Source organism: Dasypus novemcinctus, chromosome Y (assembly GCF_030445035.2).
Source record: "Dasypus novemcinctus isolate mDasNov1 chromosome Y, mDasNov1.1.hap2, whole genome shotgun sequence".
NCBI classification, from domain to species: domain Eukaryota; kingdom Metazoa; phylum Chordata; class Mammalia; order Cingulata; family Dasypodidae; genus Dasypus; species Dasypus novemcinctus.
Genome location: NC_092216.1, coordinates 10,112,478 through 10,130,884, shown reverse-complemented (window position 1 = coordinate 10,130,884; position 18,407 = coordinate 10,112,478). Strand labels below are relative to the sequence as shown.

Genomic DNA, 18,407 nt, shown 5'->3' with positions numbered 1-18,407 from the left:
TTATGGTTGTTGCTTTTATATTCAGGTCCATTTTAAGTTTTTCCTAATGTATGGGTTAGAGGTTCTTTTTCTTTCTTTTGGATATGGGTAGCCTGTTCTCCTAGCACTATTTGTTGACTAGACTGCTCTGACCCAGATGGGAACACTTGACAGTCTTATCAAAAATCACGTGACCACAGACATGAGGGCCTATTTCTGAGTTCTCAATTTGGTTCCAATGGCCAATCTGTCTCTATGCCAGTTTTTCCCACTGTAGTTAAGTAACAGGCTTTAAAGTCAAGTAGGAGTCTTCCAACATTGTTCTTTTTGTAAAGAGATTTTTGATAGTTCAAGGCCCCTTATGCTCCTAAATAAATTTGACAATGGGTTTTTCCATCTTTGCAAAAAAGGCTACTGGTTGTGTTATGGGGATTAGGTTGAATCTGTAAATCACTCTGGATAGAACTGACATCTTAATGATATTCCAGTCCATGAATGCATAATGTCCCTCCTTCATTTAAATTTTTAATTTCTTTTAGCAATGTTTTTTAGTTTTCTGAATACAGGTCCTTTATGTCTTTGGTTTAGTTTATTCCAAAATATCTGATTCTTTCAGCTGCTATTATAAATGGAAACTTTTTTCTGATTTCCTCCTCAGATAATCGTCAATGGTGTACAGAAACACTTGATTTCTGCATATTAATCTTGTATCCCTCCACTCTGCTGAACTTGTCTAGTAGTTCTAGCTTTTTGGTTGATTATTCAAGATTTTCTAGATACAGGTTCATCACCAATCATCAGTGAATTGTGAAAGTTCTACTTCTTCCTTTCCTACTTGGGTGCCTTTTAATTCTTTATCTAACCTAACTGCTCTAATTTGAACTTCTAGCACAATACTGGAATAGCAGTGTTGTCAGTGGGCATCATTGTTTTTTTCCTCATCTCAGCAGGAAAACTTTCGGTCTTTTACCCATGAGTATAATGCTAACTGTAGGTTTTTCATACATGTACTTAGCCATATTCCTATCTTTTGGAGTGTTTTTTATCAAGAAAAGATGCTGCATTTTGTCAACTGCCTTTTCTGCAACCATCGAGAGGATCATGTGGGTTTTTTCTTTAACTTATTAATGTGATTTATCACAGTATTTGGTTTTCTTGCATACCTGGGATAAAACTCACTTGATCGTGGTATATAATTCTTTTAATGTGCTTTTGGAGTTGCTTTGCAAGTATTTTGTAGAGGATTTTTGCATATGTATTTATCAGAGATATTAGTCTGCAATTTTCTTTATTCATATTATGTTTATCTAGTTTTGGTTTTAGGGTGATGTTCGTTTCATGGAATGAGTTTGGTAGAGTTCTTTCCTTTTCAATTTTTTGGAAGAGTTTAAACAATATTGGTACTGATTTGTCTTTGAACGACTGGTAGAAGTTACTGATGATGGCCTTGGGGTTTCCATCTTTGGGAATTTTTTTAAATGTCTGCTTCAATCTCTGCACTTGCAATTGGCTTGTTGAGGTCTTCTTTCTTCTAGGGTCATTTTTGGTTCTAAGTGTGTTTCTACGAATTTGTCTATCACATCTACTTTTTGATGTACAGTTGCTCACAGTATCCTCTTAAGATTTCTCTTATTTCTGGCAGGATGGGGGGTCAGAAGGGAATAATGACCCTCTTCTCATTTCTGATTTTCTTTCTTTTCTTTTTTCCCCCATCAGTCTAGCTATGGGTTTGTCAAATTTTTTGATCTTCTCAAAGAACCAACTTTTGGTTTTGCTGATTTTTAAGTTTTTTTTGTTGTTGTTGTTCTCAATTTCATTTATTTCTGCTCTGCTCTTTCCTACTTCTCTCCTTTAGCTTGGTTTGGGATTAATTTGCTGATCTTTTTCTAGTTTCTCTAGGTGTGCAGTTACATCTTCAATTTTATCTCTTCCTTTTCTATGTAAGCATGGAGGTCTATAAATTTTCCTCTCCATACTGACTTTGTGATTTCCCACTGGTTTTAATACATATTATACTCCCATTTTAATTCACCTCAAAATATTTAACTGAATTCTCTTGTGGTGTCATCTTGGACCCACTGGTTATTTAAGAATGCATATTGCTTAAACTCCATGTATTTATGAAACTTCACCTTTTCCGTCTATTACTGATTTCCAGCTTCAGAGAAAAGTGTTTTGTGTAATTTCAATCTTTTAAAATTTATTGATACCTGTCTTGTAACACAACATATGGTCTATCCTGGAAAAGGATCCATAAACATTTGAAAAGACTGTATATCCTGCTGTATTGGGGTGTGATGCTCTATAAATATCTCCCAAGTCTTTTCATTTATCATATTATTCAAGCTCTCTATCTTCTTTCCAAAAGTTCTACCTGATACTGAGAATGGGTGAACTGAAGTCCTTCTATTACTGAATGCTCTACATTTTGATTTCAACAATACTGTGCTATATTTTCATTCCACTGATATGTAACTAGTGACTCCGTATCTTCACTTGTGTTGCTTCTATGAGAGATTTCTTAGAAATAGTCATACAAGATGAGAGAAAGTTAAATTTCTGGGTCAAAGTTTTATTATGTAACTGTTTAATTTATGCAGTCAGTAAGTAAAAGTACTTAAAATATTTTGTATAGTTTTTATAATTATCTTCAAATTCACTATAAAGGCCTTTTATATAAACAATTTAAAACAATAGACTTCCTAAGTTTTAATTATATAGAAGATTACCTAAATTCAAGTCATGGTTCTGTCTTTTAAAGACTCTGTGTTTCTCCTTATAAAATGATGGTAAGAGTAATATTTGTTTTGCATTTATCTACAATATTATTGTGAGAAGCCAATGAGATATCAGTTTAGAAAGGTTTTGTTAAAATTCTATATCACCGTATATTTCCTTACTTCACATAAAACCAAAAATAACCAAAAGAAGAAACACTATCACTATCAAGGAGATAGGTTAAGAAAATTAGAGTATACTGAATTAGAAATCTATCCAGCCTATATTCAAATTACTTTTATGTACTGATACATTAAGTGCAAAACAAAACAAACGGAAATTGTATGCAGTATATTCCCATTGTGTAAAAAGCAAACTAAATCAAGAGACATATTTATGTGGAGTCTGCATATGCAGAGAGTATTTTCAGGTTGGAGTGGCAAATATGAATTGGCAACGACCCAGGAATATATGTAGAATGGGGAGGAAGCAAATTAGGTTTTAATTATTTTTACATATTTGTAAAATGTAACTTGAATAAATTAAGGAAAAAAATTACAAAATGAATCTCCTCTTTTTTTCTAGATTCTATAGGACAAACTATACAGGTCTGACCTTTCAAGCAGTAATTTTGGCCAGAAACTCCTAAACTGTGACTAATTTTCTTAAAGTTTTAGAGCAAATAATTATATTCTTGTCTTTTAAAAGGACACTGGCTTCACATAAAAACTAAATGGATTTAATATTCTTATTTTCTATTATTTTACTTCCCACTACATTCATTTTTGAGTTTTAGTTCCTTATCTGTAAGATCTGAAGACAAGTATATATATGAAGGGACAAATATGGGAATTAATTGAGAATATACATAAAATGCACTTTAATTTTATCTTCTCACATTGTGATTTCCAAAACTGAATTTTTTATAACTTAGATTAAAATTACATTACAGGGAACAGATGTGGCTCAAGCATTAAAGTGCATGCCTCCAGTAGAGGAGGTCCTGCTTTCAGTTTCCCATGCCTCCTAAAGAAGACAAACAAACAACAAGCAGATAATTAGTAAAACTAGTAAGCAAAAACAATGACGAATGTGCAGAGAAGGAGCAAAAACAAACGAGTAGGGAGCGGATATGGCTCAAGCAGTTGAGCACCTGCCCCACACATGGGAGGTCCTGGGTTTGGCTACCAGGGTCTTATAAGAAAAAAACACACAATAAGCAAAAACAAAACAAAATGTAACAAAACAAAAAAACAAGCAGATGAGCCCAAAGAACAAGCAAAAACAAGCACACTGACGAGGGAGCCATCTCAGGGGTCGGGGGATGGAAATTACACTATGTAACCTCAATGTGAGGACCTAAAATGCTTTCCAATGCAAACATTTTTAAGTTTAAATCTGAACATTTTTCTGCATTAAATTTGGTGTCTTGTTTTACTCTTGAGTTTGGGTTTTTTTTCAGTGATGAAGTAATTTATTTTGCCATATTACTTAAACGACTTGGAGGAAGACAGTAATTTAAAAATAAACATTACAGGGGAGCAGTATGTTCTACATTACTATATATTTCTATACGTCTACTTAATTATACGACAAATTGCGAAAAATGTTGAACTAGCTGCTAAAAAAAATCCCCATGAGATGAAAGTTTGTTAAAAGGAAACAAAATTCAGAATTTTAAACATTGGAAATATTATCTATAAACCAAAAGTACAGTTTACAATTTAATACTTACTTGTGATTGCTGTGTCTATGTAATACATTTCAGTCAAACATTCTACTATCTCTTTGAGATTTCTTACACAGCCAACAGCTAATGCTACAAGGAGTTCAAAACCAGCATTAATTGTAGTTGGTGAACTACAGACTGGAATAGCCTGTTCAGCTGGCAGTTCACCATTTCTCATATACTGCAGGTAAACTTTGGATGCAGGAAATATGAAATCATCAATTAATTCCTAAAGAGTTAAAAAAAAAAAGGATTATGTATTATTAGCAATAATATTTACTTTAGGAAAAGAAGTAAGTTTTCCTTGGAGGGCAATAATTTTATGACGACTTTTCAGAACTTATGATCTCATTACATTTCTGTAACAATTTTTGGGTTTTCTAATAATAAAGCTGTACCTTGAAACTCTAATTCATAAAAACACAGTTTTCCAATCAAAATTTTAACGTTTTAAAAAATGTTGACTGTAGTAATTAAGAAATATTATTTTCTAAATAAAAGCTCCTTAAATCAAACACAAATTAAAATAAAATTATAAAAATAAAATGCATTAAAATTACACAAGATCTTATCAAAGAAATATGATACACAAAATGAACAATTTTGTAAGATAAACATTTCCCTAGTTTTAAAATATGATGGTGAAGGAAAGATTCACATTTACTAAACAGTATAATCAAATAATGTTTATTTACTTTCTAAAACACTTTAGAAAAACTTTAATTTATGAAAAATTCCTTAATAAATCTCAAGTAATGTGAAGCATAAATTTACTTAAAATTTACTATAATTCCTAAAAAGATAACGTTCTTAAAGGCAAACCACAAAGAGAAAGGTCAAGAGACTATCTCAAAGACAAGTCAGATTTGCTAACAAGCATCTAAAGAGTTATACTAGCTATCTAGCTGAGTACCAAAAAAGAGAACTTACTTTGATGAGACTAGCGCCTCCTTTTTCACAGCCAATATGATACTTTTTCTCAGGAGTTTGAAAGGCTAGTAACTCTTTTGTTAGCCCAAGATGACCCTCTAAGATAGGCTCTTCAACACCTGTTTCCCCTGTTTTCTTAACATCATCCTGTGAGAGGAAAAATACCACACAACCTATCTTAAGAGTGCAGGAAAAAAAGGGGAATCAGACCAAAGGCAGCATTGGCGTGAGTATGATACCTTAGACACATTACATAAACCCTTCCATGGAGGTTTCTTATTTCTTCTTCAGAACTCTCTAGGATAGTAACCAGAAATGGTTTTGCTCCTAAGAAGCATTTGGCAATGCCTCAAGACATTTTTGATTCTCACAAACTGGAAAGATGTGAAGATTAACACTGGCATCAAGTGGACAGATATCTAGAATATTGTCAAATATCCTACAGTGGATAGGTCAGGCTTCCTACAAAGAATTATTCAGCTCCAAGTATCAATTCCAAGGTAGAGAAAACCTGTGTCAGTAGGTGGTGGCCTTATAAAGTACTAGAAGAAGTGCTAATCTGGGGTTTAAAAGCTACACATTTTCAGAAATTTGCAAAGAATTCTGCATGAAGTTATCAACTAAGTAACAATAAAAGCTAATTAATCATTGTAATGAAAAAAAATTAAGAATCTTCTTTTAAAAGGATGCCAATTCACAAAAGGCCAAAAATAAGAAAATGGATGAAAACAACAACGGCATTCTATATCCCATATAAAGCAAGAAATTACATATAACTAGGTATATATTCTTTGCATAAATCGTGTTATCAGTAATCCTTGAATGAAAATTAAATTTTGTTCCTTTTTATTATCTGTATTTTGCTTAACATAAACATATACATAAAACATAACAAATATAAGACTATAAAACCTCCTTTAATGAGACAATTTTTTAACAGTAACATGGTAAGCTATTAACTGCAACTTACCCTAATTCTTTTGAGCCAATCAATTTCATTGTTGAGAAGAACTTCAGCATTGGGTACACTAATATTGCTATTGTAAGCATAATTAAGAAGGTGCCGCAAAAGTGTGAAGTAGTCTCCTGAATGTTTACCTCTTGTTCTTGCTGTGCTCTGAAACATTAACAGAATATGAATTCACAATTTCGTGCTTAGAATCCATATAATTATTGTAAAAACACAGGTATTTTGAAAATGAAATGGCAAAACTTTAAATTGTCATAAAACAGTAAGCTCTTTGATTTCTATAACTCCAAGGAGCATAATTTTCTTTTAAATATTAATTAAAGACAAATAAAAACCAGGCCACAAATCAGAAAGAAAATGAACAATACTTTATCCTTGAATGCTCCTCATTTTACGAATCAATCATATTGATAAGCCTATTTAAAAATGTCTCACCCCCAAAATGGTAAAGAGCAGAGTAATGAAGAAAAGCAGCGGCCTGTGTCCCATGCAACATCTGGTGCACATTAAAAAGAACTGTTCTTGCGCCAACTGACGAACAGCTCTGAAATAAAAACATTCTACATTTAACATAATACTTTCATTATTAATAACATAAAATGACTCCAACATTGGTTTAAAATTTTAAGGGTAGAAAACTGTCACTCAGTACTTCAGGAATTTCTGAGTTAAAATTTTCTAGCATTTAACTATTTAGAGCTTTTAACAGACTGGATCATGTGACCTAAACTGGATCATATAAAGGGGAAGGGTGTAGAAAAAAAGATGTCTAATTTTTACAGGATATTTTAAAACACATTTCCTGGAACAATCTGGAAACACCTATCTAGATACTATGAAAGGTAATGTTCGGAAGTCCTATGCATCTTTTTGGCCTCTACAGAATTACTTTTGACGAACTGTGCTTGCAGCACTATCTCACGGAAATCCTATTATAATAAGAGTAAGACTATACTCCTGGTTTTACCAATTACTCTGATAATACAGTTCTCAAATCAGTAGCATCAGTTCTCAGATCATTACCTGGAAATCTCTAAGAAATGAAAATTCTTGGACCTTACTACATTGGTCCCAAGTCCTAGACACAGGGAAAGGGGCTCATATGTATATGCATTTTATTTATTTTTTAACTCCTGGTTTTACCAATTACTCTGATAATACAGTTCTCAAATCAGTAGCATCAGTTCTCAGATCATTACCTGGAAATCTCTAAGAAATGAAAATTCTTGGACCTCACTACATAGGTCCCAAATCCTAGACAAAGGGAAAGGGGCTCATATGTATATGCATTTTATTTATTTTTTTAAAAGATTTATTTATTTTTTCTCTCCCCTTCCCCCCCACCCCCATTGTCTGCTCTCAGTGTCCATTTGAGGTGTGTTCCTCTGTGTCCACTTGTATTCTTGTCAGCAGTACTGGGAAACTGTGTCTCTTTTTGTTGCATCATCTTGCTGAGTCAGCTGTGTGTGTGTGCAGCGCCATTCCTGGGCAGTCTGCACTTTTCTTGAGTGGGGGGAGCTCTCCTTGAGGGGCGCACTTCTTGTGCGTGGGGTTCCCCTACATGGGCATGGCAATTGTTGCGCACATCAGTACTCACTGTGTGAAACAGCACTGCACGCGGACCAGCTCACAACCTGGACCAGGGGGCCCTGGGTTTGAACTCTGGACCTCCTATGTGGTAGACGGACGCTCTATCAGTAGAGCCAAATCCACTTCCCATACATACATACATACATACATATATATATGTATGCATTTTAAAAACTATCCACAATGATTTTGATGTACAAAGGTTAGGAACCATTCAACCAACATTATATTGAAAAGCCAAGGAAAAAACCTGTCTCTAACCTCAGTACCAGCAATTTTACCCTGATCATAATTATATAATGTATTTACCTCTGTAAGAAAATACTCTTGAGGTACTTTTTAATATACTTAGCTTTTTCATGTCTCTAGAACCTAGCATACAGATGGTCAGTAAATAGTTACCAAATTAGTTAACACTATTTATTTGTTCAACAGCTGGGGTCTAAAACTACCAAAAGAATATGAGAATTAAAAAGTTCTCAAAATTTAGAAAAGATTTATAATTATGTAGTCTTGCTAACTAGTCATTAGAATCAGTTATCAAACTATGGAATCAATGACCAGCAAACACCCACTAGACAAGCTTCTGCAATCCAATCAACCACTGTCCCTAATGTACAAAGAACATGCCCTACTTTCACTAATGCCCTCATCTTACTAACTTATTTTCTGCATGTCACCAATTTAAATTTCTATGAATCTACCAATGCTTGAATTCAGCATTGTTCGCTTTGTCAGCAAGACTGCCTAACCAACATGAAGGTCCTTATTATAAAAATCAATAAATACAACTATCCTTTTATTTCAAAAATTGAGCATAGATCTCATTTTTGGCAAAAGTAAGCACTTTTAGGATATGGGTTATACTTTGCTGATGACAGAGAATTTGGAACCAAGAATAGAATTTATGCTATGTTAGACTTCAAATACTGATTGAACCTTGCAATTACATTTTCATGGATAACTACTTGTTTTTGTGTTCTTGTTAGCTGTTACAACTCAAAAACTAATTTATGGTTAAATGTAAATGCTTCATATGCTAATGTATCAATCCTTTTCAAATGTATATGCTTCACATATTATGCATTAATCTTAATTTTCTACTTTGTCAGAGTAGGCAGTTTGTCAACCTTTACTGATCTTTTCAGAGAACCAACTTTTTGGTTTTGTGGATTCTCTGTACCGGTTTTTAATTTTTAATTTCATTCTCTGCCTTACCTTTGTTAAGTGGCTTGGTTGGGGTTTAGTTTGCTTTTCTTTTTCTAGTTCCCTCTGAGCACTGCCCCTGCTGCATCCTAGAAGATGCTTTTCATTTTTATTTATCTCAAAATACTTCCTCATTTCCCTTGTGACTTCTTAGACCCAATTGTTGAAGAATGAAATGTTTAATTTACATGCATTTATGGTTTTTCATTCTCACCACTTTTGTTATCACATTCCACTGTTGCTGAAGAAGATACACTATACAATTTCAATCTTTTTAAAATTTATTATACTTGTTTTTTGGATGTACAAAAATTGTTTACAATATAATAAGAAAAAATAAAAGAAAGAGGAAATTGGGAGTAATAGGAAAGGTACTTTTCCACCCAGGAAAAGGGGGCTGCCAGTAAAGACTGGAAAACTTCCTCTGAGAAAGTTTGAATTACAAGGTGTTTAGCCTCCAGGCAAGATCCTCTATTACATTTATCTGGTCCTTGTTGCAGCAAACACATTCCCACCAGGCACTGACCTGAGAGGGCTGCAAAAATGTACCATCTGCTGGGAGACCAAGGAAGTGCACGTGAGGAAATTATGAGTAAGAAAGAGAGGTTTCTTCTGGCCTTTATAGCCTACCTGCCCAAGGCCCTAGAAAGTGGGTCTATAACCCATTACTGGGTCCAGGGCCCAGATCTGAGCAACTAACAGGAATAATCCTTAGACCCAGAACAGGATAAAACAAGAATCAAAGAACAGAAGTAAAACACAGCCTCTCACCTCTAAATCCCTAGGAAAGAGACAGAGAGATCATGCATCCAAATAAACTCAACACCCTAGACATCAGCAAAAAATTATAAGTCGAACTAAGAAAATGGAAGAAATGGTCCAAGAAAAGGATTATATAAAAGCCCTAGAAGTGTTGCAGGGCTTGAGACAACTAATCAATGAGATGCACACAAATTTCCAAAATCAAATTAATGAGCTGAAAGACAAAAGGGCTGAAGAAATAAAGAACATTATGAAGACACTGAGAGAGTACAAAGATGAATCTGAAAACCTGGATAAAGAAATAACAGAGCTCATAGGAATGAAAGAGGTGAGATCAAAAGTACATTAGTGGGGAGTGGATGTGGCGCAAGCAGTTGAGTGTCTACCTCCCACATGCGAGGTCCCAGGTTCAGTTCTCGGTATCTTCTGAAAAAAACAAACAAACAACAAAGAACAAGCAAAACAAATGACAAAATCAACTCAGGGAAGTTGATGTGGCTCCATGATTGAGCAACATCTTCCTACTTATGAGGTCCTGGATTCAATCCTGGGCCCCTGGTATCTCAAAACAAGAAAACAAAACAAAGCAAAAAATCAGTGGCACACAATGACAGACTCAAAATGACTGAAAAAAAATACAGACCAGCTGAAATTAAAGACAGAAAAGAGCAAAGAGAGAAAACAATGGGAAAAATGGGAAAAAAGAGAGCAGGTGCTCGGGTAGTTGAATAAGACAAATAGCAACAACGTAAGTATCATGGTAGTTTCAGAAGGAGAAAAAGTAAAAGAGACAAACAGTAGTTGAGTAAATAATAGTTGAATATTCCCAACTCTTATATAAAAACAATTAATTTACATATCCAAGAAGCACAATGTACCCCAGTCAGAACAAATCCTAATAGACCTATTCCAAGACACATACTACTCAGAATGTCAAACATCAAAGATAAAGATGGGAAGTGGATGTGGCTCAACTGATAGAACATCTGCCTACCATATAGGAAGTCCGGGTTTCGAACCCAGGGCCTCCTGACCCATGTGGTAAGCTGGCCCATGTGCAGTGCTGCTGTACACAAGGGGTACCATGCCATGCAGGGGTGTTCCCCCACTAAGGGGAGCCCCACATGCAAGGAGGGAACCCTGAAAGAAGAGCCACCCCACACGAAAAAAGCACAGGCTGCCCAGGAGTGGCACCGCTCACACGGAGAACTGATGCAGCAAGATGATGCAACAAAAAGAGACAGACTCCCGGTGCCACTGACAAGAATGCAAGCAGATGCAGAAGAACCCACAGAAAATGGACACAGAGAGCAGACAACAGGGTGGGGGAGGGGGACAGAGAAATAAATAAATAAAAAAAATATATATATATAAAGAGAAAATTCTGAGAGCAGCAAGGGAGAAGCAAACCTTCACAACAAGGAATGCTCAGTAAGACCTAGGGAGGATTTCACATCACAAACCAAGGAGGTGAGAAGACAGTGGTATGATACAATTAGGATACTGAAAGAGAAAACTGCCAGCTGAGAAGTCTTTATCATCTAAACTGTCCTTCATATATGAAGACGAGTTTAAAACATTCACAAACAAACAGAAACTAAGAGAGTTCATAAAAAAGAATCCAACTTTACAGGAAATATCAAAGGAAGCCTTAAAGCCTAAAGAAAAGATAGGAGAGGACTGGAGGAGAACATATAAGAATAGAAGAAAGGATAACAATGAGCAAAAAGACACACAAAAGCAAGATATGACATATGAAAACCAAATAATAAAAAGGTGGAAGTAAATAATACATTTATAGTAATATCACTGAATGTGAATGGATTAAGCTTTCCAGTTAAAAGATACAGACTGACAGAATGGAAAAAACAAAACAAAGCATAAGGCATCTACATGCTGCCTACAAGACATTCTACCTTAAACCCAGTGATACAAACCGGCTGAAAGTGAAAGGCTGAAAAAGACTCCACGCAAACAGTAACCTACTGGCTATCCTAATGTCAGACAAAAGAGATTTTAAATGCAAAAAAAATTATAAGAGATAGTGAAGGCCATTATATATTAATAAAAAGGACAGTCTACTAGTAAGATATTACAATCTTAATATTTATGTACTTAACCAGGGTGCCCCCAATACATGAGGCAAACTCTTAAAAAACAAAAGAGAAATTGACATCTCTACATTAATATTTGGACACTTCAACACACCACTCACATCATGAGATAGAACAACTAGATAGAAGATCAACAGAGAATCAAAGAACCTGAACATTTGATAAATGAGCTAGACCTAACAGACCTATACAATACACTGCACCCAAACTCAGCAGGTTATACACTCTATTCATGGATGTATAAAGTGTTCATAGATCTTTCCTCAGGACAGAACATGTCAGTTCTTTGAGAAGATCAATGAAATCCAAAAGCTCCTAGATAGACTAACAAAAGCTCCTAGATAGATAGATAGAAAAAAAGATGCAAATAAATAAAAACAAAAATGAAAGGGGAAAAACTACTGATTCCACAAAAATATAAAGGATCATAGAGAATATTAAAAGAAACTGCATTCCAACCAACAAGACAACCTAGATGAAATGGACAAATTCCTAGAAATGCACAAACAACCTAAACTGATGCTACAAGAAATACAAGAAATTAACAAACCAAAAATATATGAAGGGATTTAATCAAACTTCAAAAGCCCAGGACCAGACGGCTTCACAGGTGAATTCTACCAAGCATTTGAGAAGAAACACCAATCCTGTTTAAATTCTTGAAAAAACTGGAGAGGAGGGAAAATTACCCAACACATTTTATGAAGCCGACATCATCCTACTAATAACAAAGCCAGGAAAAGACACTGCAAGAAAAGAAAATTACAGGCCAAAAAATTCTCAAAAAAATACTTGCAAATAAAATCCAACAGCCTATCAAATGATTTATACATCATGACCAAGTGGAATTTATTCCTGGTATGCAAGGCTGGTTCAACCTTAAGAAAATAAAAAAATGTAATATACCACACTAACAAATTGAAGGAAAAAACAATGTGATCATCTCAATTGATGCAGAAAAGGTATTTGGCAAATTCTAGCATTCTTTTTTGATAAAAACACTTCAAAAGATAGGAATGAAGAAAAATTCTTTAATATGATGGAAAGCAAATATGAAAAACCCACAGCCAGCATTGTAAACACTGGGGAAGATTGAAATTTTTCCCTCTAAGATCCGGAAGAAGAAAAGGCCATCCACTGTTACTATTGTAATCCAACACTGTGTTAGACATTCTAGACAGAACAATCATACAAGGAAAAAACTTAAATAGCAACCAAATAGGAAAAGAGAAAGTAAAACTCTCCATTCATGGATAATATTATCCTATATTTAGAAAATTCTGAAATGTCTACAACAAAGCTACCTGAGCTAATAAATGAGTTCAGCAAAGGGGCAAAATATAAGATCAACATGCAAAAATCAGTAATGTTTCTGTACACTAATACTGAACAATCTGAGAAGGAAATCAGGGAAAAAATTATTTACAAAAGCATCAAAAGACTTAAATACCTAATAACCAATTTAACCGAAGAGGTACAAGATTTAAAATCAGAAAATGGCAAACAAATACTAAAAGGAAGCAATAATGACTAAACAAATGGAATGACATTCCGTGTTCATGGAATGGAAGACTAAATATCACGAAGATTCAATTCTTCCCAAACTGATTTACAGATTCAAAGCATTCAAAGCAAAACCAATAAAAATTCCAACAGCCTAATTTACAAAAACAGTAAAGGGAATTACGAAATTCTTTTGGAAAGGAAAGTATACCGAATAGCCAAACAAATTCTAAAAACAAAGGAGCAAGATGGGAGGACTTTCACTGCCTGACCTTGAAATGCATTACAAAGCAACAGTAATAAAAACACTGTGACATTGGCATGAAGTTAGAAATATCGGTCAATGAAATATAATCTGAGGTACAGAAATAAACCCTCACCTCTATGGCCAAGAGGTTTTTGACATATCAAGTCCATGTTGACAGAACAAAACAGTCTCTTCAAAAGGTGGCGCTGGGAGAACTGGATATCCATAACCAAAGACTGAAACAGGAACCCCTCACTCCCTATTCAAGAATCAACTAAAAATGGATCAAGAGACTGAAACAGGAAGCTCTAACTCACTGCCTAACTCACTTCCTATTTCACTCCCTATATAAGAATCAACTAAAAATGGATGAAAAACCTGAACATAGAAGCCAGGACCATAAAACTACTAGAAGAAAAATGTAAAGAAATATGTTAAAGACCTTGTGGTAGGTGGTGCTTTCTTAGATCTTATACCCAAAGCACAAAGAACAAAATAAAATATAGATAAATGGGACCTCCTCTAAATTTTGCACCTCCCAGGATTTTGTTAAAAGCATAAAAAGGGAGCCAACTCAATGAGAGAAATTTTTTGGAGATTACATCTCTGATAAAGGATTTAATATTCACGATATATAGGGACATACTAAAATTCAAAAATAAAAAGACAAATGACCCAATTAAAAATTGGCAAAAGACTTGACATTTGTCCAAAGAAGAAATACAAATGGCAACTAACAACAAACAAAAAAACACATGAAAAAATGCTGACCATCATTAGCAATTAGGGAAATACAAATCAACACTAAATGAGATATCAGCATGGCCACTGTTAAAAAGAGAGAACTACAAATATGGGAGAGGATGTAGAGATAGAGGAACACACTTACTGTTGGTGGGAAGGCAGAATGGTTCAGTTGCCCTAGAGAACTGTTTGGCAGTTCTTAAAGAAGTTGAATATAGATTTGCCATATGACACAGCAATGACTACTGGGTATACCATCCAGAAGAACTGACAGCGGTGACATGAACAGACATCTACACACAGAAGCTCAATGTGCCATTATTCACAATTGACAAGAGTTGGAAACACCCCAAGTGTCCATTAACCAATGAATGGGTAAACAAATTGTGGTGTATTCACATGATGGAATATTATGCAGGTGTAGGAAAAATAAAATTGTAAAGTATATGACAACATGAAAGAACCTAGAGGATATTAAGTTGAGTGACATTCAAAAGGACAAATATATCTGATTGTGCTATTATGAACTAAATATATTGTGTAATCTCATGGAGTTACTAATTTGAATATGGGTCACCAAAAAATACAATGAGTTTAGAGAATGGAAAGCTGAAGATTAGACTGTGCAGAAATGGTAAAAAGGATATGTGTTAATCTTTGGAAACGAATAGAAAAGGTGAAAGTCCAACATAAAATCTGTAACTAGCAACAGTATTATGTAGGTGTGAAAGTAGTTTAAAGGGTAAGCCTAAGATCATGTATATTACTTAAAGGAAGGCTAAAAAATGTAAAATGGGACTGTATACAGTAATAAAACTACATGAGAAATATGGATATGGGTAAAATTGCATATATAATATCGTTTTTCTTTAAAGCTGAACAAATATCTGTTAATACTACAAAATATTTCTATCAGACAAAAAATACATTATGTAAATGAAAGAAACCAGACACAAAGTGGTACATATTGTATGGTTCCATTTATATAGAATGTACATATAAATCAATTTATAACATGAAATCAGGTTAGCAGTTATATAGGGTTGGGAAAGCCATGCTAAAGGGTGTGGAGATATTTTTTTTGAGTAATGAAGTTGTTCTTAAATTTTTTGTGCTGATGAATTCAGATCAATGTATACTAAAAGCCATTAATTATACTTTCGATAAATCATATGTGAATATATCTCAGTAAAACTGCTTAATAAATGTGAATGAAAAAAATGGGATTTCTGAATTGGTTCTGGGATTTCTGAATTGACTCTCTACTCTGATTAGGTTCAAGGGCACTAATAACTCTTTCCAATAATTAACAGGACACTGACAGTCCATGGCATAAGCTGAAAATAGAAATAAGCAAACTATCACCACTGGCTATGATTACTTTCGTAAGAGGGAAGGATCTGGATGAGTGTTTATTTTCTGAACACCAAAATAGAGCTTTATGGAGTTACATGGTACAATGATGTTCGCTGGATATAGTTACAATAGAAAAGGATTTGCAGAACCTTTCAAATTTGCATGCTAACTGCTACACAAATAACGTGAAAGGTTTTATGTGTGCTCTGAAAGAAAATCTTGTTTCATACAGCTGCAGACTTGACAGCTCTGAAAACCAGACTCGGAGTCTCACTGCATTTAGTAGAGTTACAACAGAAACTATAATCTCAGCCTTGCAGGGTATCTGCTGTTAAAGTGAGGGCATTGATTGGAAAGAGTAGAACCCTGAAGAATGGGATGGAGACACATGGGATGATGATAATATTGGTGGGGACACTGAGGGCCTAAATTTTGCTGAGATATTGCCAGATAAACCTGTGGTGGCAGGAAATGTGGAGACTCCCAAAATCAAACTCACATAACCCAGTCTCCAGGATGTCCCAGGGTATTTGGATCTCTCCTTGCCCTGAGGCAGGTACCACCCAACCTCAAGCCTGCACTGCCCAAATTCCAGCCTGCCCCAAGAAGTCCAGACAACAACCCGATGTAAAGCTTGCATCACCCAATCTCCAACCTGCCCCGAAGAGGATGACATCCAACTCCCGCCTGCAAAGGACTGCCTTAAGGTCACTGGTCTTCAAGACATTGCTAATTCTTCTCCTTACCCACCCTCACTACCACTCTTCTTTTCTAGACTTTAAACCAGACCAAAGTCACAACAAGACCCCAAAAGTGAAGTACAAAGTGTGACTCATGAGGAAGTATGCTAGTCTCTAAAAGAACTGCATGAGTTTTCCAACTTATATAGATAGAAATCAGGGAAATATGTATGCAAATGGGTATGAAGGAAATGGAATAATGGTGGAAGAATATAAAGTTGGATTAGGCTGAATTTACTGACATGGGCACACTAAACAGAATTTGGATTCACAGTTGTAAATCAATGGGTTAGAAGGGGCTATAGTCTATTTGGGTAGCTGGCTGAAACATGGACCAAAACCAGGCCTAGAATGCCTGATGCTCAGATGTCAAATTTATCCTGGTATACTACAGATGAAGGGACCAAAAGGCTTAGAGCACGGGTTCTTTTTTGTTTCACGGACCACTCTGCCAGTCAGGTGAAATAAAACACTATGATAATTTATTTATTGCATACATGCATAAGTGAAGGTAATGATATTTCCTCGACTGCAGAGAAAATACAGAAAATGTTTATTTTTTTCAATTCAAGTTCATGGACCCCTGGTAAAGAAAGACTAGCTTAGATAATGGAATGCTAGAATAGATTTACACCGAAGACCTGTCCACCCACCCCTGGATGTACTGAGGACAAGTCTTTCACCAGGGTGTGAGAAATAAATTTGGGAATTTATTTGGGAAGACTAACTCCATATTCCCTGAAGATATTACTATGGAAACTGCTGTCAAGGAACAAGAGTCCTTAAACACTATGGAGATAGGATCAGGCTGGTATTAGCAAATAGCAGGATTTAATCACCAAAGACAAGATGGGTATGGCTACCACAATGAAAGGTAGAGTCAAAGCAGCAATCAAAACAAATGAGTCCCGTAGATCTATGGTACTGGCTAGTAGACCCTAAGGACTTAGAAGTAAAATAGACGGGCAGTCTACTAAATTCCTACCTGATCTGTAAAAGAAGAAGAGCTCTAGGTTGTGTGAACAAAACCCTAATCTGAATTACAGAAACAGAGAATGACAGACCCTGTCCCAATTCCCAGACTTAAGACTATTTACAGACCCAGACAGAAACCCTTGAGTGAGAAGACCAAATCCCATTAGAGGTAAAGGATCCTGTTAAATTGCCAAAAATTTATAGTATTACTCTTCATCTCAGCTTTCCTCAAAGAGACTAACAGCCTTTTAACAAAATTAGGAAAAAGGAAATAATTAAATATTTCTGGGGATTTAATTAATGGTCATGAATATTTCTTCCTTTTTTAATGAATTTGTTTGTATACGCACCTAAAACAAGTAACTGTTTTCTTTCCTAACATTTTCCTTTGTTATATACAATAAATTATATTAATTTCATGTCCTAGTATTTAAGGATGTCAAATTTAAGACTGAATATTATCTAAGGACTTGCACCCTATTTTGAGTGAATTAGCATATATTTCTTGTTGTACACAGGACATTTGAATATTGTTAAGCAGATATACATATAGTCAAGTATGGTTTAAGGTGATGTGTATGGCTGCCAAGTTGACAAAGGGTGGACTGCGCTGGTTAGGCTAATATTCAACTTGGCCAGGTAATGGTATCCAGCTGTCTGGCAAGCAAGCACTGGGTTAAATGTAATACAAGGGCATTTCTTAGACTTTAATCATCAATGAACTGATTGCATAGATGGCTGGTTACAACTACAATCAACCAAGATCACCATCAGCAATGAATGATGTCTCATCCAGTCAGGTGAAGGCCTTAAAAGGGGAAATGATTTCAGCATTCAGGGTGAG

The 18,407-nt window shown here is 35.0% G+C and overlaps 1 protein-coding gene across 3 annotated transcripts in view; it reads right to left on the bottom strand.

Annotated features, from left to right (window-relative positions):
* LOC139438386 (ubiquitin carboxyl-terminal hydrolase 9X-like) overlaps positions 1-18,407 on the bottom strand; it is a 160,252-nt gene that overhangs the window by 31,864 nt on the left and 109,981 nt on the right. For all 3 annotated transcript variants that reach the window (XM_071213501.1, XM_071213502.1, XM_071213503.1), the window contains exons 27-30: positions 6,762-6,870; positions 6,327-6,473; positions 5,357-5,503; positions 4,433-4,655 (exon numbers count right to left, since the gene is read on the bottom strand). In XM_071213501.1, coding sequence (XP_071069602.1) covers positions 4,433-4,655; positions 5,357-5,503; positions 6,327-6,473; positions 6,762-6,870 — 626 coding nt within the window. The remainder of the gene's footprint in view (positions 1-4,432; positions 4,656-5,356; positions 5,504-6,326; positions 6,474-6,761; positions 6,871-18,407) is intronic.